General features: G+C 36.0%; 1 protein-coding gene across 1 annotated transcript in view; it reads right to left on the minus strand.

Annotated features, from left to right (window-relative positions):
- Positions 1-696: 696 nt before the first annotated feature.
- LOC118833991 (solute carrier organic anion transporter family member 4C1-like) overlaps positions 697-19,358 on the minus strand; it is a 116,031-nt gene continuing 97,369 nt past the window's right edge. The window contains exons 10-13 of the mRNA XM_036741431.1: positions 14,608-14,798; positions 12,561-12,625; positions 11,054-11,191; positions 697-857 (exon numbers count right to left, since the gene is read on the minus strand). Of these exons, the coding sequence (XP_036597326.1) occupies positions 697-857; positions 11,054-11,191; positions 12,561-12,625; positions 14,608-14,798 (555 nt within the window). The remainder of the gene's footprint in view (positions 858-11,053; positions 11,192-12,560; positions 12,626-14,607; positions 14,799-19,358) is intronic.

Below are 19,358 nucleotides of genomic sequence, written 5' to 3' on the forward strand. Positions count from 1 at the left end.
ACTACCTGAAAATTTTGAATATGCCTTTGAATAATCTTTGACATACTGAAATTAGTTAATAAATAATAATAACTAGTTTTGACTTTTTTAAGCTATCAGAGAAATTGAAATGTCTGTAGCTCTTATAAAATCGATTAATATTTTACTAGTCCAGTGCTAACAGTGTTAATTACCTTTGTTTATAATGTTTAGTTTGGAATTTAGTTTATTCTATTTTTTTGAGGGTGGAAGGCAGGGCAATTGGGGTTAAGTGACTTGCCCAAGGTCACACAGCTAGTAAGTACATGAAGTGTCTGAGGCCAGATTTGAACTCAGGTCCTCCTGACTCCAGGGCAGGTGCTCTACTCAATGCACCACCTAGCTGCCCCTGGAATTTAGTTTAAACAGATTGTCTTTGTTTTTATGTTTAGTTTGGAATTTCAGGCACCTGAAAATGAAAAACAAATATATAACTTTCATGCTCTGAGTTTTGGAGCTTTTCAGTGAAATTTAAAAACACAAGTATCTGCTTCCTTACTTTTGAAGCTGCAAAAGTAAATATTCATAAACACCTGAAAATTGAATTCAGTTGTTAAATCTTTTGACCATACCAAAAGTATGATTTTTCCATTTGATGTGGATAATGCTGCAATGGCAATTTACAATTCTTAAAAAAAAACTAGTTGTCTGCTATTGAATGTTCTCTTGTTTTCTCTTTTATCCATCATGTCTTGTTTTGCAGTAATCAGGTTCTCCTGGGACAGAAGCCACGACTACATTCTCACTCTGGAATGTGACATTCGTGCCAGAAGGAGGAGGCTTGTACAAGAAGAGTGCAAGGGTATTGAAGAGTATAGTTAATGTTTTACAACCAATACCTGAAAAGAAACACAAAAATAAAACCACAGGTTTTAGTAACTTAGAACACAAATGTACTCACTATAAGTAATCAAGGATTTTAGTAGTTAAAAAAGTTATTTTTTTCCATTATGAGTTTTTTAGGTGAAATACATTTTATGCATCAAAAGAAATAGTAACAAGTTTTTATGCAAATTCTAATAAAGCAACTACTATGCACCAAACACTTTGTAGGCACTCTATAACTACTAGCATATTTGGCCTAGGTCTCAAATTTTGCCCAATACAACTAAATGAACCTAACCTCCAAAGCCTCCTGAATAAGTGGAAGAATGGGTTATCACAATTATTTCTTAGTATGTTGATATGTATTATGTTTGCATAGAAAAAAAGTAAATATCGTTTGGACCAATGTCTAGCTTATACACTATAGTTTGCTACATGTGCAAATATAAAAAAAAAGTCATACTTAATATAAAATATAAATCCTGGCACCTCTATTGATATCAAATATAAATTTTATTTTTTTTTAAGATTTGTGATTTTCAATGAAAAATCCTTTCAGATTTAGTGGGGAAAAGTTCCTACATAAAGATATCAAATTCAACATCTAGGCTTCCACTTGTGAATGTGGGAAATCAAAGCATATTTGATACAATTCAAAGAATCACGGATTCTCATAGGTAGCAAGGATCTCAAGAGGCCACCTACTCTAAATTATACCCAAATACAAGTTCCAATTATGATATCCAGCTTTCATCCGAGGACCTTCAGTGAGAGGGAATGCACTACCTCCCAAAGTAGCCCACCGTACTTTTGAGCTGCTCTAATTACTTGGAAGTTTTTCTTCATTTCACTCTTTTGCAAATTCCCCTTAGCCATCCTATTCCTGACTTCTGGATCTAGGCAAAGCAAGTCAAATCCATCTTCCAAAAAAGAATCTTCAGATCCTCTTCAGCTATTATATCTCCACTAAATCCCTTCTTACTTAGACCAAACATCACCATTTCCTTCAACTTATCCTCTAGCATGGACGTTAGGGACCATTACAACTTTCAGCTCCCCTCCTCTGGGTTGTCTGCCCTTTTCAATATCCTTTCTAAAATGTGGCAATAAAAAATGAATAAGATTCTAGATACATTCTGAGCAGAAAAAAAGAAAAGCAGGATGAACAAACATTATCCTAGTTCTGAACAACATACCTTTGTTAATGAAGCCTATTATTTGTCTTGTCTGCCATAAAACAAACAATTTTGAGTTTGTAGATCAGTAAAACCTTCAGATTTTTTTTTTAGACAAACTACAATCCAGCCCCTCCTCTTCTGCTTTTATGCTTGTCAGGTTTATTTTTCAAACTCAAGTATAAAGTTTCATAATTATTCCTATTAAATTTTATCTTGTAGATTCAATCCAACACTAGACTGCTGATGTCTTTTTGGATATAGATTCTGCCAGCCATTGTGTTAACTAGCCCTTCCTTCACAAAACTTAATTTAAAAAAGTTTAGATTTTTATATACAACTTATAAATATCTAATCAGTTACCAAGTCTGGGTAATCCTATTGCCACAACATCTCTTGCATCTTTCCCCTTCTCATTTATAGGATAGCTACTATCGTAGTTCAGGCCAACACTATGTAATAGCAATTTAGATTTGAAGATCTTTCCCACCCATTAATAGGCCATGCGACCTGTTTACGTCACAGGAAGCCTAAGTCATGTTCGGTGGGAGGAGCTTGCTTAGAGCAAAGGGGAATTGTGTCACAGGAAATGCTGAGAGAGCAGTTACTACAGTTAGAGCTGAGGGGAACAGAGCAGATGTGTAATAGCTGTGCTATAAGTTTGCTTGTTGGCAGCAAGGCCCCAGCAGGGGGTGGAAGGTTGTGGGACGAAATGGTTTTCTGCTGTGATGCTACAGACTTTTTGGTTTCAGGATCTGTTTCTTTGGTGTCTGAATAAATGGTTTACTTCTACCTCCTATGTGGAGAATCTCATATATTTTGTGATACAGATCCACATAGGCATTTTGACAATTATCATCTATATTGTGATTATTACCTTGCTGATACACACTGCTAAACTAGACTACTGCAATCAATAAACATATATTAAGCATCTACTATGCTAAGTGCCTCCTAATTGGTTTCTTGGTCTCCAGTCTTTGACCTCACAGAGCTATCTTCCATAGAACTACTAAAATGAAATTCCTAAAGGTCAGATCTCACCATCATATAACTCCAACCTCCAACTCAAAAAGACTGACAGCTCCTTACTTGTCTGAGACAAAACACAAAATACTCATCCTGGAATTTAAAAGCCTTCCACAATCTAGTTCCCACTTTCCTTTCTAGGCTTTATTTCTCTTTGTTTATTCTCCATTCTAGTCGAATTCCCCTGCTAGTTGTCTATATATGAAACTCCCTGGCTGTCAAACGTATCTTTGCACAAACAATTCCCGTATTGTGAATACTCTCCTTTCTCACCTGAGGCTCATAAATCCCTTAGCTTCTTTCAAAGCACAGTACAAATTAAATCTCCTGCATGCAGCCTTTTCTGATTCCCCATTCTCTTCCTCTTGGGATTACTTCATATAACTTCGTATTTTAAAAGAGGAAAAAAAAGTAATATTGTGCTCTCTGTTTTAGGTACAAGTCTGACAGAAACAATTTTACTTAATTTAGCATTAATCTAATAGTCAAGCTATCTCTGGCTGAAAGACAGAGAGAGAAAGAGGTCCAAAACAGCATGGTTCTCCATACCCTCCAACATACCTCTTCCTACCCCAAGATAATTTGAAGTAACATTTTTAGGACTCTTAAACAAGAAAAATCACAGCATGTAAAAATGCAATTTTGAGTTAACTTTTCAAAATGATATTTATTGCAGCATTATATAACTGACAACTTCCTCCAGTGTTCTCTAAGAGTAAACAAAGAGAATTCCTCCCTGTGATCAATAGAAATGGGTCATATCCCCATCAGAGAATGTGGAAGAGGAGATAGACCTTCGATGGATCGATTTATTGTCCAATCGCCCCAGGTAGGCAATATCATTAACAAGACAGGAGGTGCACTTAGTTCTAAGTCTTGGTTATTCTCCTTAATACATTTCTCTAAGCCTTTTGTCCTCCACCTAACCCACCTTCAAACAGGAATCTGGAAAGGGTTATTTTTTTTAGACCACAGAAATATTACAGCTTAATATTTCTAAAGAAACTAAAAGGGAGGTTTTCAGTATGCTTCCCCAGCATATACTTTGTAGTTATGTATGTTGTTTCTCTTCCCCCACAAGCCTGTAGAATATAACTTCTTGGAGGGGAGGGATTACTTAGTTTTTGCCCATGTTTTACATCCACAACACTTAGCATAGTTCCTTTTACATAGTAGGACCTTTATAAACGTTCATTGAATTGAAATTAAAAATAAACATGTTAGCCACACAGTGGTATGCAATAGGTACTTACTGAATGAACAAAATGACACAATAGACAATTTCAGCAATAACTTAATTTCTACATCATCACATTTTAATTATTTTAAACATAAAACCTCATACTCAAAAGATTAGTGATCTCATCTTTTACATTATGATTTTCTAGAGATTTTTCATTTTTTAATAATAACAGTATCCTTAAATTGATAATAAGTTTCTTCCATCTTATCTGTTACAAAGTAATTCCATTACCTAACATGGCAGCAGTATGATATGTATAAAAAGGTTAAAAGTAGAAAAGAAATAACTAAGAGAACAGAATTAAGGAAGCACTAAACCAAGTTACTATATTTTTATTTTCTAAAGAATATAACCTAATTAAAATCAATGTTTGTGAACAGAACTAACAACCTTTCCCCTCTTTACCCTTCCACCACTCTCTTACTTCTTCAGTATGCTAGCTATTATATAGAAGGTATAAATAATATGTAACATTTGGTATGTGGAGACATGGTTCCATCTCTAATATAATCAAATATGAGTAATCACAGACAATGATTGCCTATTGTATCATTCTACTAAATTTTAAAGATATATTATTCAAAAGGCATCAGTGACATTATAGAGTTTCCATATTTAACTGGATAATTTTTTTTAAAACTTTCAACTATACTATTATTTTCAGGAAACATTATTTCTCACAATAATTATAAGCCTAGAAATGAGAGCAAAGCATCATCCATAAGCTTCTCTGTCAGTGACAGAATAAAGAAAAGGCAAATGGAAAAAAGGGGGTGGGGGCAGGGGGATGGACATTTTGAACACCTGATTAAGTTCTCTGATTAAAAGATCTTTATAAGATGTTTGATGCTCAATTTATTCAGACACTGATTCCACTGCTTTTGTGATTCAGTTACTTACTAGATTGACACAACTCTCATATCATGATAAGTTCAGACACAAATAGTAATAAGGGTTTCCCCACACTGGGAGCTTGCTAGGAAAAACACAGATCCTTTGCCTGACTTATAATTACTGTGGTGTCATGTAAATATCATGGGCATCAAGAGACCTGAGTTTTATTTTCAGCTCTGCTATTACCTATCAAGTCACCTAACCTCTTTCTGCCTGTAAAATGAGTACTCCACTTCCCTCCTCATAACAGGATGAACAAAAATGTTCCTATTTTCCCCACCATCTTAGAGATTTCCTGCCAATACAAAGAATTTTGATAAACCCAACCACCAAGAAAAAAAAGAATTTCTCATAGGAACAAACTTGACATTTAGCAACTCCTACGACTCCAAGCCTCAAATACTTCACTCTATTTCTTTAATGCAGCAGAATGTCTGTGTACTCTAAGTGAGCCTAAAATAATACAGAAACCCAGTATGTATCCTAAGAAGCTAAGGGTTCATTACCAGCCAGCAATCTTCCTTATTGCACTCATAATTTTCTTTTCCTTTCAGTTTGGCTACTCACTTTTATTTAATCTCCAGTCAAGCAAACCTGATGATAAGACTCTCAAGAAAACCAAGGTAAAATATTTACATAAATTCTGGTCCACAACTAGATATGCAGGATGGCATGGGATATCCCTAAAAGTATAGTATCAGAAATGTGACGTATCAAACACAAAATGGGCAATCTAAGTGGCACGGTGGATAAAGAGTGGGACCTAGAGTCAGGAGGACCAGAGTCAGCAACTGTGTGACTCAATTCCTCATCCGTAAAATGAGCTGGAGAAGGAAATGGCAAACCACTCCAGTTATCTTTGCCAAGAAAATCCCAAATGGGGTCATGAAAAGTCAGACATGACTGAAAACGATTCAACAACAATAAACATAGAACTAGGGGAAAAAATGATTGCCTACTTCGTTCTCCTGCTCTCTCCTTCCTGATTCCTTTTAAATTTCCATTAGAAGCCTGGGAAAGAGTTGTTACTGGTAGAGCCCACATCTTACCAAGGCTGAGGCTTAGCTTCTTTGTGTTTTTGTATTTGTTTTTTCAGAGCAGTGAATCCTTTATTCCTGCTATCCAGCTTCTATTCTAAGTCTGGTTGGCAAGAGTCTGGGATTCCTTAAGAAATCTGTTTTATTATCTCCACTAACTGTAGTGGGTGGATTAGAATTTCTCTGTCTGTCCTCAGAGTTAGAGTTGCTGGCTTCCCAGTGAAGAGGGCTGTTTAGTAATGAAACCTTTCCTTAGCTGAGCTGTCTTGCTTACAGAGGGGCTGAATCTCCCACTCCCTCTAAAAAATGTGCCCCTATGTTCCTTGTTTTTCTTTCCAATATGTGTCTGTGAAGGGAACAGTTCTATTTAGTAAGTTCCAATGAGGGAAATCCAGTAGCCACATGAAATACTATTCTCTTGAGATTTAAATGGATATGATTATACACTTAAGAAAAAAGCACAGCTAGATTGAAATCTTGATTTCTTTTATTGTAGAATGCTCATGTGTGAAACCATGAAAATGCTTCTTTTGTTTTCTTGATGTATAAGTGTGTGAGGAAAGTTGAGGAAGGTTTTGTTGTATTTTTATCTGGGTCTGTTAATATATGATAAACTGAAAGGGGAGCCTTATCTCAGCACAAATCTTTCTTACCTCAGCCTGAGCAACCTAGAAAACAAAGAACTGCCCCTTTCCCTAAAAAATACTTGTGCTACCAGTGTCTCCTTGCACATATACAGCTTTATAAACATTAACTAAATTACTTGTTGTAACTTTTAGGTGTCAATTCTAGCTTTTTAAGGAAGAAGGTATTTCTGAATGTCTACAGTTTAAAGCTCAATCTGAGCAACTGTTAATCTCCTAAACTAGTCCACTTAGGGTCAAGAGTAGAAAACAGAAGAATTTGAGCGGAGGAAGGTTCTCTCTTCCCCATCTCTTCTGAGATATTACTGCTTTGAAAAATAAACAAAAAGAAATTAAAAATTATTGCATGAGATAATACCTGAACCATGAGCAATTTAGCCTCGAATAAATTAAAGTTCTTGGAAGTCAGGTTTACAAAACATGTAAAGGTATTATATATCTTCAGGTTGATTTCAGAATGGATTCTTTTCACTGGACAAAAGAGAAATTTTTAAAAGTTTCAAAATTTTACTCAGATTTCTCACATAACTATAAGAGTTGGAAAAATAAAATATAGAATTTCTCTACTTAGCTCTTATGTGACAGACAAATTTCTTTCTTTATCATGTTTCCTCAGGATGAAGAAAGTATTTTTGTTCAGAGTAGAACGGTGGATTGTTTTTAATTATGCTAAATGAGTTCTTAAAAGAGAAAGCAATAACTTCAGACTGCCCTGCCCACACTTTACAAAGCCTTGGTCACTTATATGTGCTGCCTTCACCTATCTGGAATATAAGCTCCTGGAGGTTAAGAGATAATGTTGAGATTGCTTTTCTTTGGAATCACCTACCACAGAGCCTGGCACATAATGCTTAAGAAATTCTTTTTAAACTCATTCATTCATTGCTTTATTGTGTTCAAGTGATTATTAGAAGTAACTAGCCCCTTTGATTGTCCTCATTTTTCTGAAACAATAAAATTGAACTTTCCCTAATGTGACCAAATTATATTTGTTAAATGGAGAAAAATATTATTTTTTGTATTCTAGAGATTCTGGGCCTATATACCACATGATGTTTCAAAAGTGTTTGAATAAGATTTTTTTTTGTAAAAATGTACAACTGTAAATGGACCTTCAAAATTTCATGGTTCAATCCATAGATCAGAGGAACAATGAGTGGTGATAAGGTAGAGTACAAAAGACAGATGGAATCCTGCAGGATGGTGAGGTTTTCACAATAATGAGCTTCCTGGGGGCTGGTGGAAAAGTCAGAGAGGGATACCAAAATGGAGTAGCCATTGGAGTAGCCAGGTGCTACAAGAGATTTCTGGAGGAGAGGAGCACAGAGAGAAATGGGTAGGACATCTGTTTGGGCTTGAAATAGAGCTGAACACCACCCCCACGACACCTTCCTGCTAGAGCCTCAGACGCTCGAACTACATAAATCAACTGGTAGAGATGGCATGGCAACTCTCTGACCAACTGTTGGTGCCTTGCCAGAGGGATGAGGAAGAGAGAGACAGGATACTAGAACAGGTCACTGTGTAGAAGTCATATTAGACGGGTAAGAAAACTGGGGGACAGAATGGAGGAGGGATTTTAGAGGGGTGCATGGATTGGAATTTAGGAGGGTGGGAGGAGAGAATGGAGAGGACTTGTGGAAGGGTATGTGGATTGAGATTGAGAAGGAATAGGGGAGGACTCTTGGAGGGCTAAGTGAAGTGTGGGAGTGGGCTGAGAAAGGAAATAGTGAGTAAAAATAAGATGGCAGGAAATTCACAAATAGTAATAATAATTTTGAATCTCTTTGTGGTGGCTAAGAACTGGAAATTGCAAGGATCCCCATCAATAGTGGAATGGCTGAACAAGTTGTGGTGTAGGGTTGTGATGAAATACTACTGTGCTATAAGAAATGATGAGCTCAATGATCTTAGAAAGGCGTGGAGACATTTGCACAAAATGATGAAGAGCAAGGTGAGTAGAGCCAAGAAAACATTGTATATGATAACAGTAATATTGTTTTCAGAATGACTTTGAGCAACTAAATTATTTTGACTATTATAAGTACACAAATTAAAAATAAAGGACACATGAAGATGCTATCTGCACGCAGAGAAAGAAGTGGTAATACAAGCATGTATAGAATAATTATATGTGTATATATATATATATATATATATATATACACACATACACATATATATATATATATATATATATATACACACACATATATACATATAAGTGTCTAAAAATAGCCTTCTCTGGGGGGGAGGAAAAAAAAGAAATTTACAAGATAACTTTGTCGTATCTTTGGAGGGAACAGCAAGTTTTACATGGTAGATTTGCAGTTTCATGTGCAATCATCTTTTTTTATTGTACTGTTTTACAGAAATGCTTGTTTTGTTTCATGAATTGAAAATAAATTTTCAAAAAAGGAATTGCACACGTGCCAAAAAGGGTGGATTATATGCCATTAATTTTGAATAATTAATATAACTGTCACTAATTATTAGTCATTGACAATTAAACATTGTATACTAATTATGGATTATTGACTGGGATTAAATTATTTGTATTAATTATTGTTGGTTTCTATTGCTGTTTATCACTAACTAGTTGCTAATGATTATTTAAAACTGTGGATTTTCAATTTTGGATACTGTTTTTGACTATAATAATCCCTGATTTGGGATTAATATTAATTTTCAAAGAGTCCCTTGAAAATTATTTTTCCTTCAAGAAAATTATTTCTCCCTGCTTTGGGCATGAGCTCCTTGAGGTAAGGGAGACCTGGCTGATATAATCTAAAGCCTTTTACTTAACCCACTTTCTAGTCATATAATTTTGGGGAATAGGTGAAAAAAAATTAAATGACAGACCACTTTTACACATTTGGATTTGATGAGCTTTCAAATGGCTGTTAACAACAGACATTGTGTAAAGACCAGAAACTAGGACCTCCATTCCAAGTCATCTAGAAGAAAAGAGAAACACTGGGTGCCTCAGCCACTAACATTATCATTGAAAAGTCTTTCAAGCTGGGAACCATAGAACCTCCCTTTTAAGATTCTATAGGTTGAGAATAAAATATGACAGAATCAATGTGCTAACCTACAAGGCAAAATGGGTTCACTTTGGCTTGTTGGAGATCAGTTTGCAATGTTTAAATCCATATCTGACAGAAATATATTCTTCTAACAAAAATACTCCACTTTCCCTCCTAAAGTAAATATCTTTCACTAATGAATGCCTTAAGACATATTCAATTTCACCGCATATCTTTAAACCCACAATAATAGAAATATAGGGATAAAATAATTTCCCTGTAAAATCAACCATTTCATAATTGTATTCTAATTGTATCCCTGACTTGTATTCTAAATTCTAATAATAAAGTGGATTTTCTAACCATGGCAGGTGGGGCAAAGAGAGAGGAAGATGGTGGACTGAGGAAACTGTGGACTGAAATAGAGGCAATTATTCTGATTTTCATATTTTAAAAATTGCCACATGTATACAATGTCATATTAAATTTGAAGAGTTTGGTTCATTTTGATTTTTCCCTTCACAGAACCCATATTCTTGCCATAAGGGATGCCAAGCTTCCATGAAACAAAACCATCAAACATTAAACTAAAAGATCTCTTGAAGTTCCTTGATGCTCTAACAGTCTTTGGATCCATGACATTTATTCTAATCTATTCTCAATTAATGTGCAAGCTCATCATTAACCAATAGTTGAGTCAGGCCCTTTATGATCTTTTAAAGTTATGAATTTCTGATTTTAACTGACAAATGTATCTTCCTAGGTCAGGGCACATTGATAGCTCTATTACAAAATCACATCTTGACCTTTTCTGATATTTTAATCAGGGTGTTATGGTTCACTAAATAAAATATTCCTCGTTTTCGTACTCCTCTACATATTAAGATAAGTCTTCAAATCTCCATAGGCAAGAATATATTTAATAGTATCTCTAGTACTTAGGAAACAATATGTTCTTGCTAGGTCTATTAAAATACACAATACAACTTTGGCAGCGATCAGAAACTGATGAGCATGTCTGTATACTCTAAGATCTGTTTTATATTAAAACCTATTGATGCTCTATTTTTACTATAAACAATATCGCATTGGAAGTTGATAATTCATAATCGCCCCAAACAAACCAATTTACTTTATGTTCGAAGATATCATTACTTACTTATTCCTACTAGCATGAAGGCCATTCTGGTGTTGTCATATATCCAGCAAGCTCCTCTAATTCCACATTGGTTAATTTCCCAAAGCGTACAAGAACTGTCTATTGCAGAGCCAAATACAATTGGTCCAGGAATTGTACCTAAATGTGGTATAATTATATATGAAGAATAGATATAAACTATAATCAATAATTAATTTTTTCTGTTTGTATGTGTACATATAACATTAATTATATATACTTTAAACACACACACACACACACACACACACACACATATATACACACAAGAGTCCACCAACCACACTTGCGTGGGTCCCATCTCCCAACATCATGAAACAACCAACCTTTTAGCAGCCCCTAGGGGGCACTAATGTCTCAATAGATGTTATGTATTTATAACCTGGAGCTGGATTAGTGTCACCTAGGTAGTTTCACATATCTAGATGTCTCCTTATAATGCCTCTAACAAACTTTTAGCACTATTTTTCTCTTTTTCTTGTGTCAATCTTACATGTAGATCCTTCTACACTTCAACTGTACTAATTTCAAATAGAAACAGAATAGGGATAACATATGTTTCACTGGTGCAAGAATGGACAACCTGAGGCCTCAAGGCCACATGTGGCCCTCTAGATCCTTGGGTGAAGCCTTTTAACTGAGTCCAAATTTTACAGAACAAATCCTTTTATTAAGGGGATTTGTTCTGTGAAGTTTGGATCCAAAGGGCCATACTTGAGGACCTAAAGGACAACATGTGGCCTCAAGGCAGCAGGTTCCCCACCCCTAAACAGAATTGTCATGTGAAGAAACTCCCTCTAGCAGTGTTCAGCACTTGATCTGTAACTTAAAGAGTTTTAGAGAGTTGTCTAGAACTCTGAGGGGATAGGTGACTTGTGCAGGTTCACATAGCCAGTGAGTGTCAGAGGCAGGACTTGAACCCAGTTCCTCTGGACTTCAAAGCCAGATCTCTTATCAACTACATCACCCTGTGACTCTCTAAAAATAAAAAATAAAAAATCAGCTACCTTTTCCATATCCACAAGATCCTCTTTTGTTCAACCCAGATCTAGCTACCATTGTACAAAGGAAAGAATTATTAGAAAGGGAATTAAAGTAGTCCATGTTCTGCTCTTGAATAGTTAAAATTGTATGTAAATAGCTTTAAAATGTCATTTAAGGCTAATTTTTTTTTCATCATATTCAATTAATCCATAGTTTTCTTATGTTTCCTTTAACTGTATCACATAAAAGTAGTATATTGGTACACATACATGAACATTTCTCAAAATTGTTTTAGACTAGTTTTAGATTTATCAGTTAGTAGTAAAATTATTTTAATATTCTGATATTTTATATCCTTAATGCTAATTCTTGAATTTTGTTATGAAACCTTCAATTGTCCAAAATTATTTATTTTTACTATATAGTTTCTTTGGTTAATTTTTTCCTTAGTGTCTAACATAACTAACATCTTAGTGACCTTCCAAAGAATTAAAAATATGCTTACCCAATAATCGGACCAAAGCAAACTGTACACCAAGGGCTAGAGAGCGTTGATGGTTATTTACACACCTAAAAATAACAGTCAATGATAAATATCATAAGAATATTTGTAAGTAATAATTATATACGGTAAACAGAAATTACTCTTTAAATTCAACATCACTTTTACTCATGTGAATTATTTTCTTCATGTCAAATTGGATACTTTAAAAAAAAAGAAGTGAAAATGAACATGAATTGATTTCCATTTTGACACATCCGGACTAAAACAGATAAGAAATTAGTACTTACTCTTTGATTCAGATTTAATAATTTACATTTACAAAATCAATTTTTAAAAGAGCCTACAGATATATTGCCATATTTCATTTTCATGGCCATTATTTCCACAAGGCAACAGCATTGTCAATTTCTTAAAAGCTGTTGAGATCATCAAAAAAAGGAAAATTGGAAACATGTTAAACATATTGTTTGTTTATACTCTGCCTAAGATAATGTTGACTGTCTATACTTGAAATATTTTACCCTCCAAATTTTCTCCATTCTATAAACATTTTCAAATTTCATAAAGCTATTAATTATAATCATTATTATACACCATGATTCAAAAGCCTCTGAAATCTAAAAATTATCCAAAAGTCTAAATCGAATGTTGTTTCAAAAAAAAAAAAGTTAAAAATATGTTTACTACCCTCTGACAGGATAGAGTGAATTTTAAAAATTGAGAGTTGGATGCTGTGTGATGATGGCAGAAGGAGCATCTGAAGTAGCAATGGGGAGCCAAACAGTCCTGTGTGTTAAAGGGTATGAGAAGTAATTATCCTGAGTGCCAAGAAATAAACTTAAGAGAAAGATGAATTTCAGTACATAAAAGAGATTTTAAATTCAGAGAGTAAAGGGGACCCTAAAGGTCATCTACTCCACCCTTATCCCACCCCCACACTCCCACAACTCCTTTTTTTAGAGATTAGAAAAATGAGGCCAAGAACGCCAGTGACTTGCCCAAGTACCTACATAAGTACTAAGTGAGAGAGCCAAGATTCAAATCCTGGTGCTCTGACTCAAAATCCAGTCATCCTTCCACTGCGTCACAACAGAGTAAGGTCTGCAAGGGCACAATAGAAAATAACAAAGGGGCAGTGTTATCCCCCAGATAGAAGGCAAGATTCAGAGTCAGAGGGCCTGTTCTTGAATACAGTATCTGCCTTTCACATCTATGTGTCCCTGGGCAAATAATTTCATCTAGCCGTGTCTCAGATTCTATCTTTGTAGGAGGGCTGGGGGGCCCAGGACTAGGTGACCTTCAAAAATCTCTTCTACCTTGGGATCTATGATTCTCTGTAAGTGTCTTGAGGGAAGACATTGTATTTTTATCTTTGTGTTCCAAGTGACTTAAACTGATGATAATTAGTAAACACCATAGATGGGATAGGAGACACACTATAAAGGCGGCAGCAGCAGCCATTGCTCATCCAGCAGCTTTTGCCTTCATGACTATCATTAACTCCCCTAAAAGTACCACCCTACCCCACCTTACCCCCCACCAGAAGAGCCAACACAGTACTGATCTTGCAAGCTGAATGGCAGTTACCCAAGACTTGGCAGGTGTGCTAGTCAAGGCGTGTGACAGCAACAGGAGGAAGGGGTGCTGATTGGCGGCAGGGGTGGAGTGTGAGGTCCAGCCCTTAGCCGTCCCATGTTTTTTCTGGTTCTGGGTGGTGTTATAGCAGAGGTGCAATGGGGGCAACATGTTTTTCCTTCCTCCTGATTTTTTTTTTTTGCTTTTTGGCAGGGCAATTTGGGTTAAGTAACTTGCCCAAGGTCACACAGCTAGTACATGTGTCAAGTGTCTGAGGCCAGATTTGAACTCAGGTCCTCCTGACTCCAGGGCCGGTGCTCTACTCACTGCACCACCTAGCTGCCCCTCCTTCCACCTGATTTTAACAGACAGAAATTCACTTATTTCCTCACATGCATATTTAACATTAAGATGGTTTCAGCGTTCAGGAAAAACTTCATACAGGGTGCAAAGATGAAGAAAAAATACATACCGAAGAATAGCTACGGTAACTGGAGCACCAGACATAAAGGTAAAAACAACGATAGTGAAGAAAAGACCAAGAAATAGAGGCAACTTTGTACAGCGGGTTTCACATTTCCCAGCTTTGGCTTCGAAGTTCAAACTTTCTGCAGAAGACATCATTTGTTTTGTCCTCCCAATACAGGAACAGTTGTAGTATGCCTGCGAATATCGTGAACAAAAATAGCTTTGAAAACTTGAAAAGATGATTGAAAATGTATTTTTAAAAATATTTGCAACATTAAAAAAAATTACAGACTAGGTTAACTTATAAACATGAAAGATCATCTTTATACCAAATCAATCACTCATGATTTGGAAAAGAAAAGTGACGAGAATATTAAGATTGCGTGAGAAATAAAAATATACCAATTTTTAGAGAAAGAAAATGATAGTCTGCAACGTATATAGGCTGATGAGCTTGATTTTTATTCCTGTGAAAATACTAGAATATATCATTAAATTTGTGATAAAGTGAATATTTAACAAAATAAATGGATTTACAAAGAAGCATTACAGCTTCTTCAACAATAGGTCGTGTTTATTTTCTTTTTTTGACTGAGTAGCTAAACTAGTAGGACAGGAAGGTGCATAGACAGAGTTTAGCAACAGTGGCAGTAGTAGTAGTAGGTAGTTAACAGTTTAGTAGCTAACATTTTATAGCAATTATGTAACAGATACTGTGCTAAATGCTTGACAGTTGCTAACTCATTTGATCCTGACAACTACAGTAAGGAGATAAGTGCTAGCTATTATTATCACCATTTTTACAGATGAGGAAACTAAGGCAAATGGGGGATAAGCAGCTTGCCCAGGGTCACACAGCTGGTAAGGCCACATTTGAAACCAGGTCTTGCTGACTCCAGGCCTGTTGCTCTATCTACTTTGCTATCTAGATGACCAAACTAAAATTCAGTTTATTTAAATTGTAGCAAAGTATTTGGTAAATGATATCATAGTAATCACATGAAAAAATATGGGAGATATAAATATTACAAAAGAATCCAAGGTGGATTTGGAAATGATCGAATAGAGGACAGATTCAAAGAATGGGGGAACACCCCCAAAGAATGCTGCTTGGCCTTTTGCACTTTAACATTTTTATCAGTGATGTAAACACATGGCATGCTTAGCAGATTTATAGATTACACAGAAACAAGAGAGAGAGCTCACGTGCTGGAGAAAAGAGGCAGGGCCCCAAAGAGCCTGATGTGCTAGAGAATTGGGTTTAATATAAGAAGAAATTAAATATGGAGAAATGTAATGTCTATGTATAAGCACAGCCAACCCTTTAAAAATAAACTAACTTGATCACATATGATCTCCCACTAGCTATCATACTGTAGCTCCCTGTCTCAGCCAAACTCCTTGAGAAAGCCATATACATTAAGCATCTCCATTTTTCTTACCCTCTTCCAAACTCTGCAATTTGAATTTCTATCTTATCATTCAAGTGAAACTGCTCCATCTAAAATTACCAGTGATTTCTAGATTGCCAAACCTAACGCCCTTTTGTTGATCCTTACCATTCTCCACCTTTTCACAAATTGGATACTGTTGATCACATGTGAGAAAACACCAACAAAGCTAGAATGACTGCACTATAGCAGCTCGAAGACTACTGAAAACTAAAACGGAGAAATGATGAAAGCCTATACAAAGACAGTGGCTATACGAGTGGAGAGAAAAGGACATAAGAGAGATGTCATAAAAGTGTTTTGGTTTTTTTTAAAGGCAAGATTTAACAACATATTGTATATGTGGGGTAAATGTGAGTCAAGAGATTAGGATGCTGATAAAGTTGCAAAGCTAGGTAACTGGGAAAATAGTACTGGCCTTGACAGTAATAGAAAAGTTGGAAAGGGGAAGATTTGTGGATACAGATCCCAAGTTTACTTATATATTTCATAATAAAATGAAAAAAAAAAGAAATATAGTTTTACCAATAATTTACTTAACTCAGGTATAAGGTTTTAACCTACCTATCATAACCTCACCACAGCCCTAATTCTTTTTAAACTTTAAAGATGTCATTAAATCAAGAAAACATTTCAGGAAACCATAAAGAAGTGCTGATTTCATGACTTCAAAGAAAAGGGATTTTTATGTTTGTTTTAAGTCAGGCCAGTGTTCCTTTAATAAAGACATTTTGTTACTATTAATGTGTTTGCCCAACCACTCACTAGAGCGGGGCCGCACTAATGTGATAAGATCTGGCCACGAGTCTAAATGGTTACAAACAGTCTCAAGATTATTGAGAAATACTACATAATAATAAAATAAAATAACACTGAGAAAATTCAATTTTTTTTAACATTTTAAATGGAAAAAGTTGAGAGACACCAAAGCCTTCTTTACAATTCTCATAAAACAGAAGGAGACAGTGGTCGCCCTCCAGTTCACTACAACTAGCATAAAATTAGTTTGCTGAGACAGATTCCACAGTAGAAATACTAGAATAGAAAATTATATGATTAAACCTCTCTTTATTAGACTGGTGGATTTTCCAAAAGGAAAAAAAAATTTCAAATTTAAGATTTCATTAAAAAAAACTATTCATTGATGAAAATGGCAATTAGCACATTTGCACTGACTAAATTAGCAACAATAAAATAAAAATATTAACCCTTCAAGTGTTGTATTTTTTTTCTTGCAGGTAGAGGTGTCTTTATCTAAATTAATGAATAAGCAGTGCAATTTTATGCCATTTTGATTCTTTTCCTCTTTCCCATCTTATCTAATTCTGTCCTATTTCATCCTAAACTTGCTTTTCATGCAGAGAGGAAGCCTGGTGTAGCAGTTAGATAGCTGTCTCAAAGCCAGAACAACCTGGCCTCTGACACACATTGACTGCGGCATCCTGTGCAAGTCAAGGCCCAGTACTCTGAGCAACCGCCTAAGTTGAAGAGATGGTATGAACACAAATACACAACATTTCTCAGTAGGCTTGAGCCTGTAATCACTTAGCAGCTTGGCTAGACTTCATCACATTAGTGCCAGTGCTTGTTGAGGGGAGTTTCCTCACCTTTCCCAATACCTGTGAAATCACAGATCCACTCTCTAGCTCTATCTTTATATGAAACCTGTAATTAAATCCTCTCAAAACACTCCCTCTATGTATACAACAATGCCTTTATAATCTGTATCTTAGAGAGTTGCCTGGGCCCCTGGGAAGCTGGGACTTACAAGTGTCAGAGGCAGAACCAGAACCGACATCTCCTGACTCTAAGACTACACTTCCTTGTATACACTATGGCTAAGTGCTTCATTGGGTTAAGATCAGTCAGAGCTACTAAATGCCTGTCCATTAGTAATAGATTGAACACTTGCTTTGTTCACTTTTGGAGTCCAGTGTTTAGCACAGTGCCTGGCATAAAGTAGGCACTTAATAAATGCCGATAGATTGATTCATGAATTGGGGATTGGAAATGGAGCAAGGGAGACTACATATAAGATGTTTTTCTTAACAAGATAAAAGCCAAAAATACTGGCATGGTTTTGAGGGTGAAATGATAACACACTGGGGATCAACTGCCTCTGGATCTAACTGTAGGACAGTCTGCTAAGATTTGCAGTGGTTCAGTGGTGGCAAATCTAGAGGGCACTTTTCGATCCCTTGTACCCCCAGTTTCATAGGGACTTTTAAAAGCTAAGGCTGCACAGTTGAGAGATGATACATGCCAAGCACCTGCATCTGGTTGACATTTATCAGTCCTATCCTACTTGTCCTTTCAATTACTTTTGATCCCATCTCCACAAATTGCATTTCCCACCTCCCCCACCCCCCAATGCTTCCTCCTCCCTCTACTTAACCAACACTCCTTCCTGGGTCTCCTCTTGTCTGTTTAACCACTCCTTACCTTACCCAGTTTTACCTTTCAGCTCTTTACCTCTTATCCTCAGAAGCAGAGGAGAGCCTTTCCCTATGTTTTTAAGGGATAGCATAAACTCCCAAATGTTCAAGTACCATCTACTACTCCAGGACTTGCTGCTACCATACTGACTTGATTAGCGAGTACAAACTCACCCAACCCACTATACCTACCAAGAATCAGACCAGATCACATTTCTATCCAACAGGTGACCCAGGCCAACTTGCCATCTGACCTTTCACTATAAGTATTCTCCTTTTTCCTCCTTTATACTTCCTGTTCTGGGAACAATAGTCATATCGACACTACCATTGCTCCTGAAAAGGATGTGTCAGTTGGCAGATACATAGAATCAAACAAAAGGCCTGGCCATTTCTTGCTTGAAAATCTCCACAGCCTACCTTTTGAGGTCTCTCAAGAGGTCTTCGTTGATCCTATCCTGAGGCTTTATATTACTAGGGTTCATTTCAGATACATCTATAAATTTCTTAAGCACAGCACAATTTTTTAACATAGCAAAAAAAAATTTGTTCTTAGACTATCTTAATTGCTCTACCATTTTAGGTAATGTATAAGTATCCTGTAAAGAGAAAGATCTGAGAAGCTTCCTGCCCCTAGCTTTCCCATAAAAGATAATCAAATTGCCCTTGAGACTTAATTGGTCCATGGGATTTGAAAAATTGACAAAGCTTCCTCATTACCTAAGTACAAAAGCCTAGGTGAGGAGTCAGGGGTTTCTTCAGATCTGAAGCATGCTTCTGACCAGGTATACCACTTTAGCCATTGTGAAGGAAGAAGAGCTGAAGCGGAGGAGGCACCATCTGAATCAACGCTCTATTCTTGGGAATGC

Source organism: Trichosurus vulpecula, chromosome 1 (genome assembly GCF_011100635.1).
Source record: "Trichosurus vulpecula isolate mTriVul1 chromosome 1, mTriVul1.pri, whole genome shotgun sequence".
NCBI lineage: Eukaryota > Metazoa > Chordata > Mammalia > Diprotodontia > Phalangeridae > Trichosurus > Trichosurus vulpecula.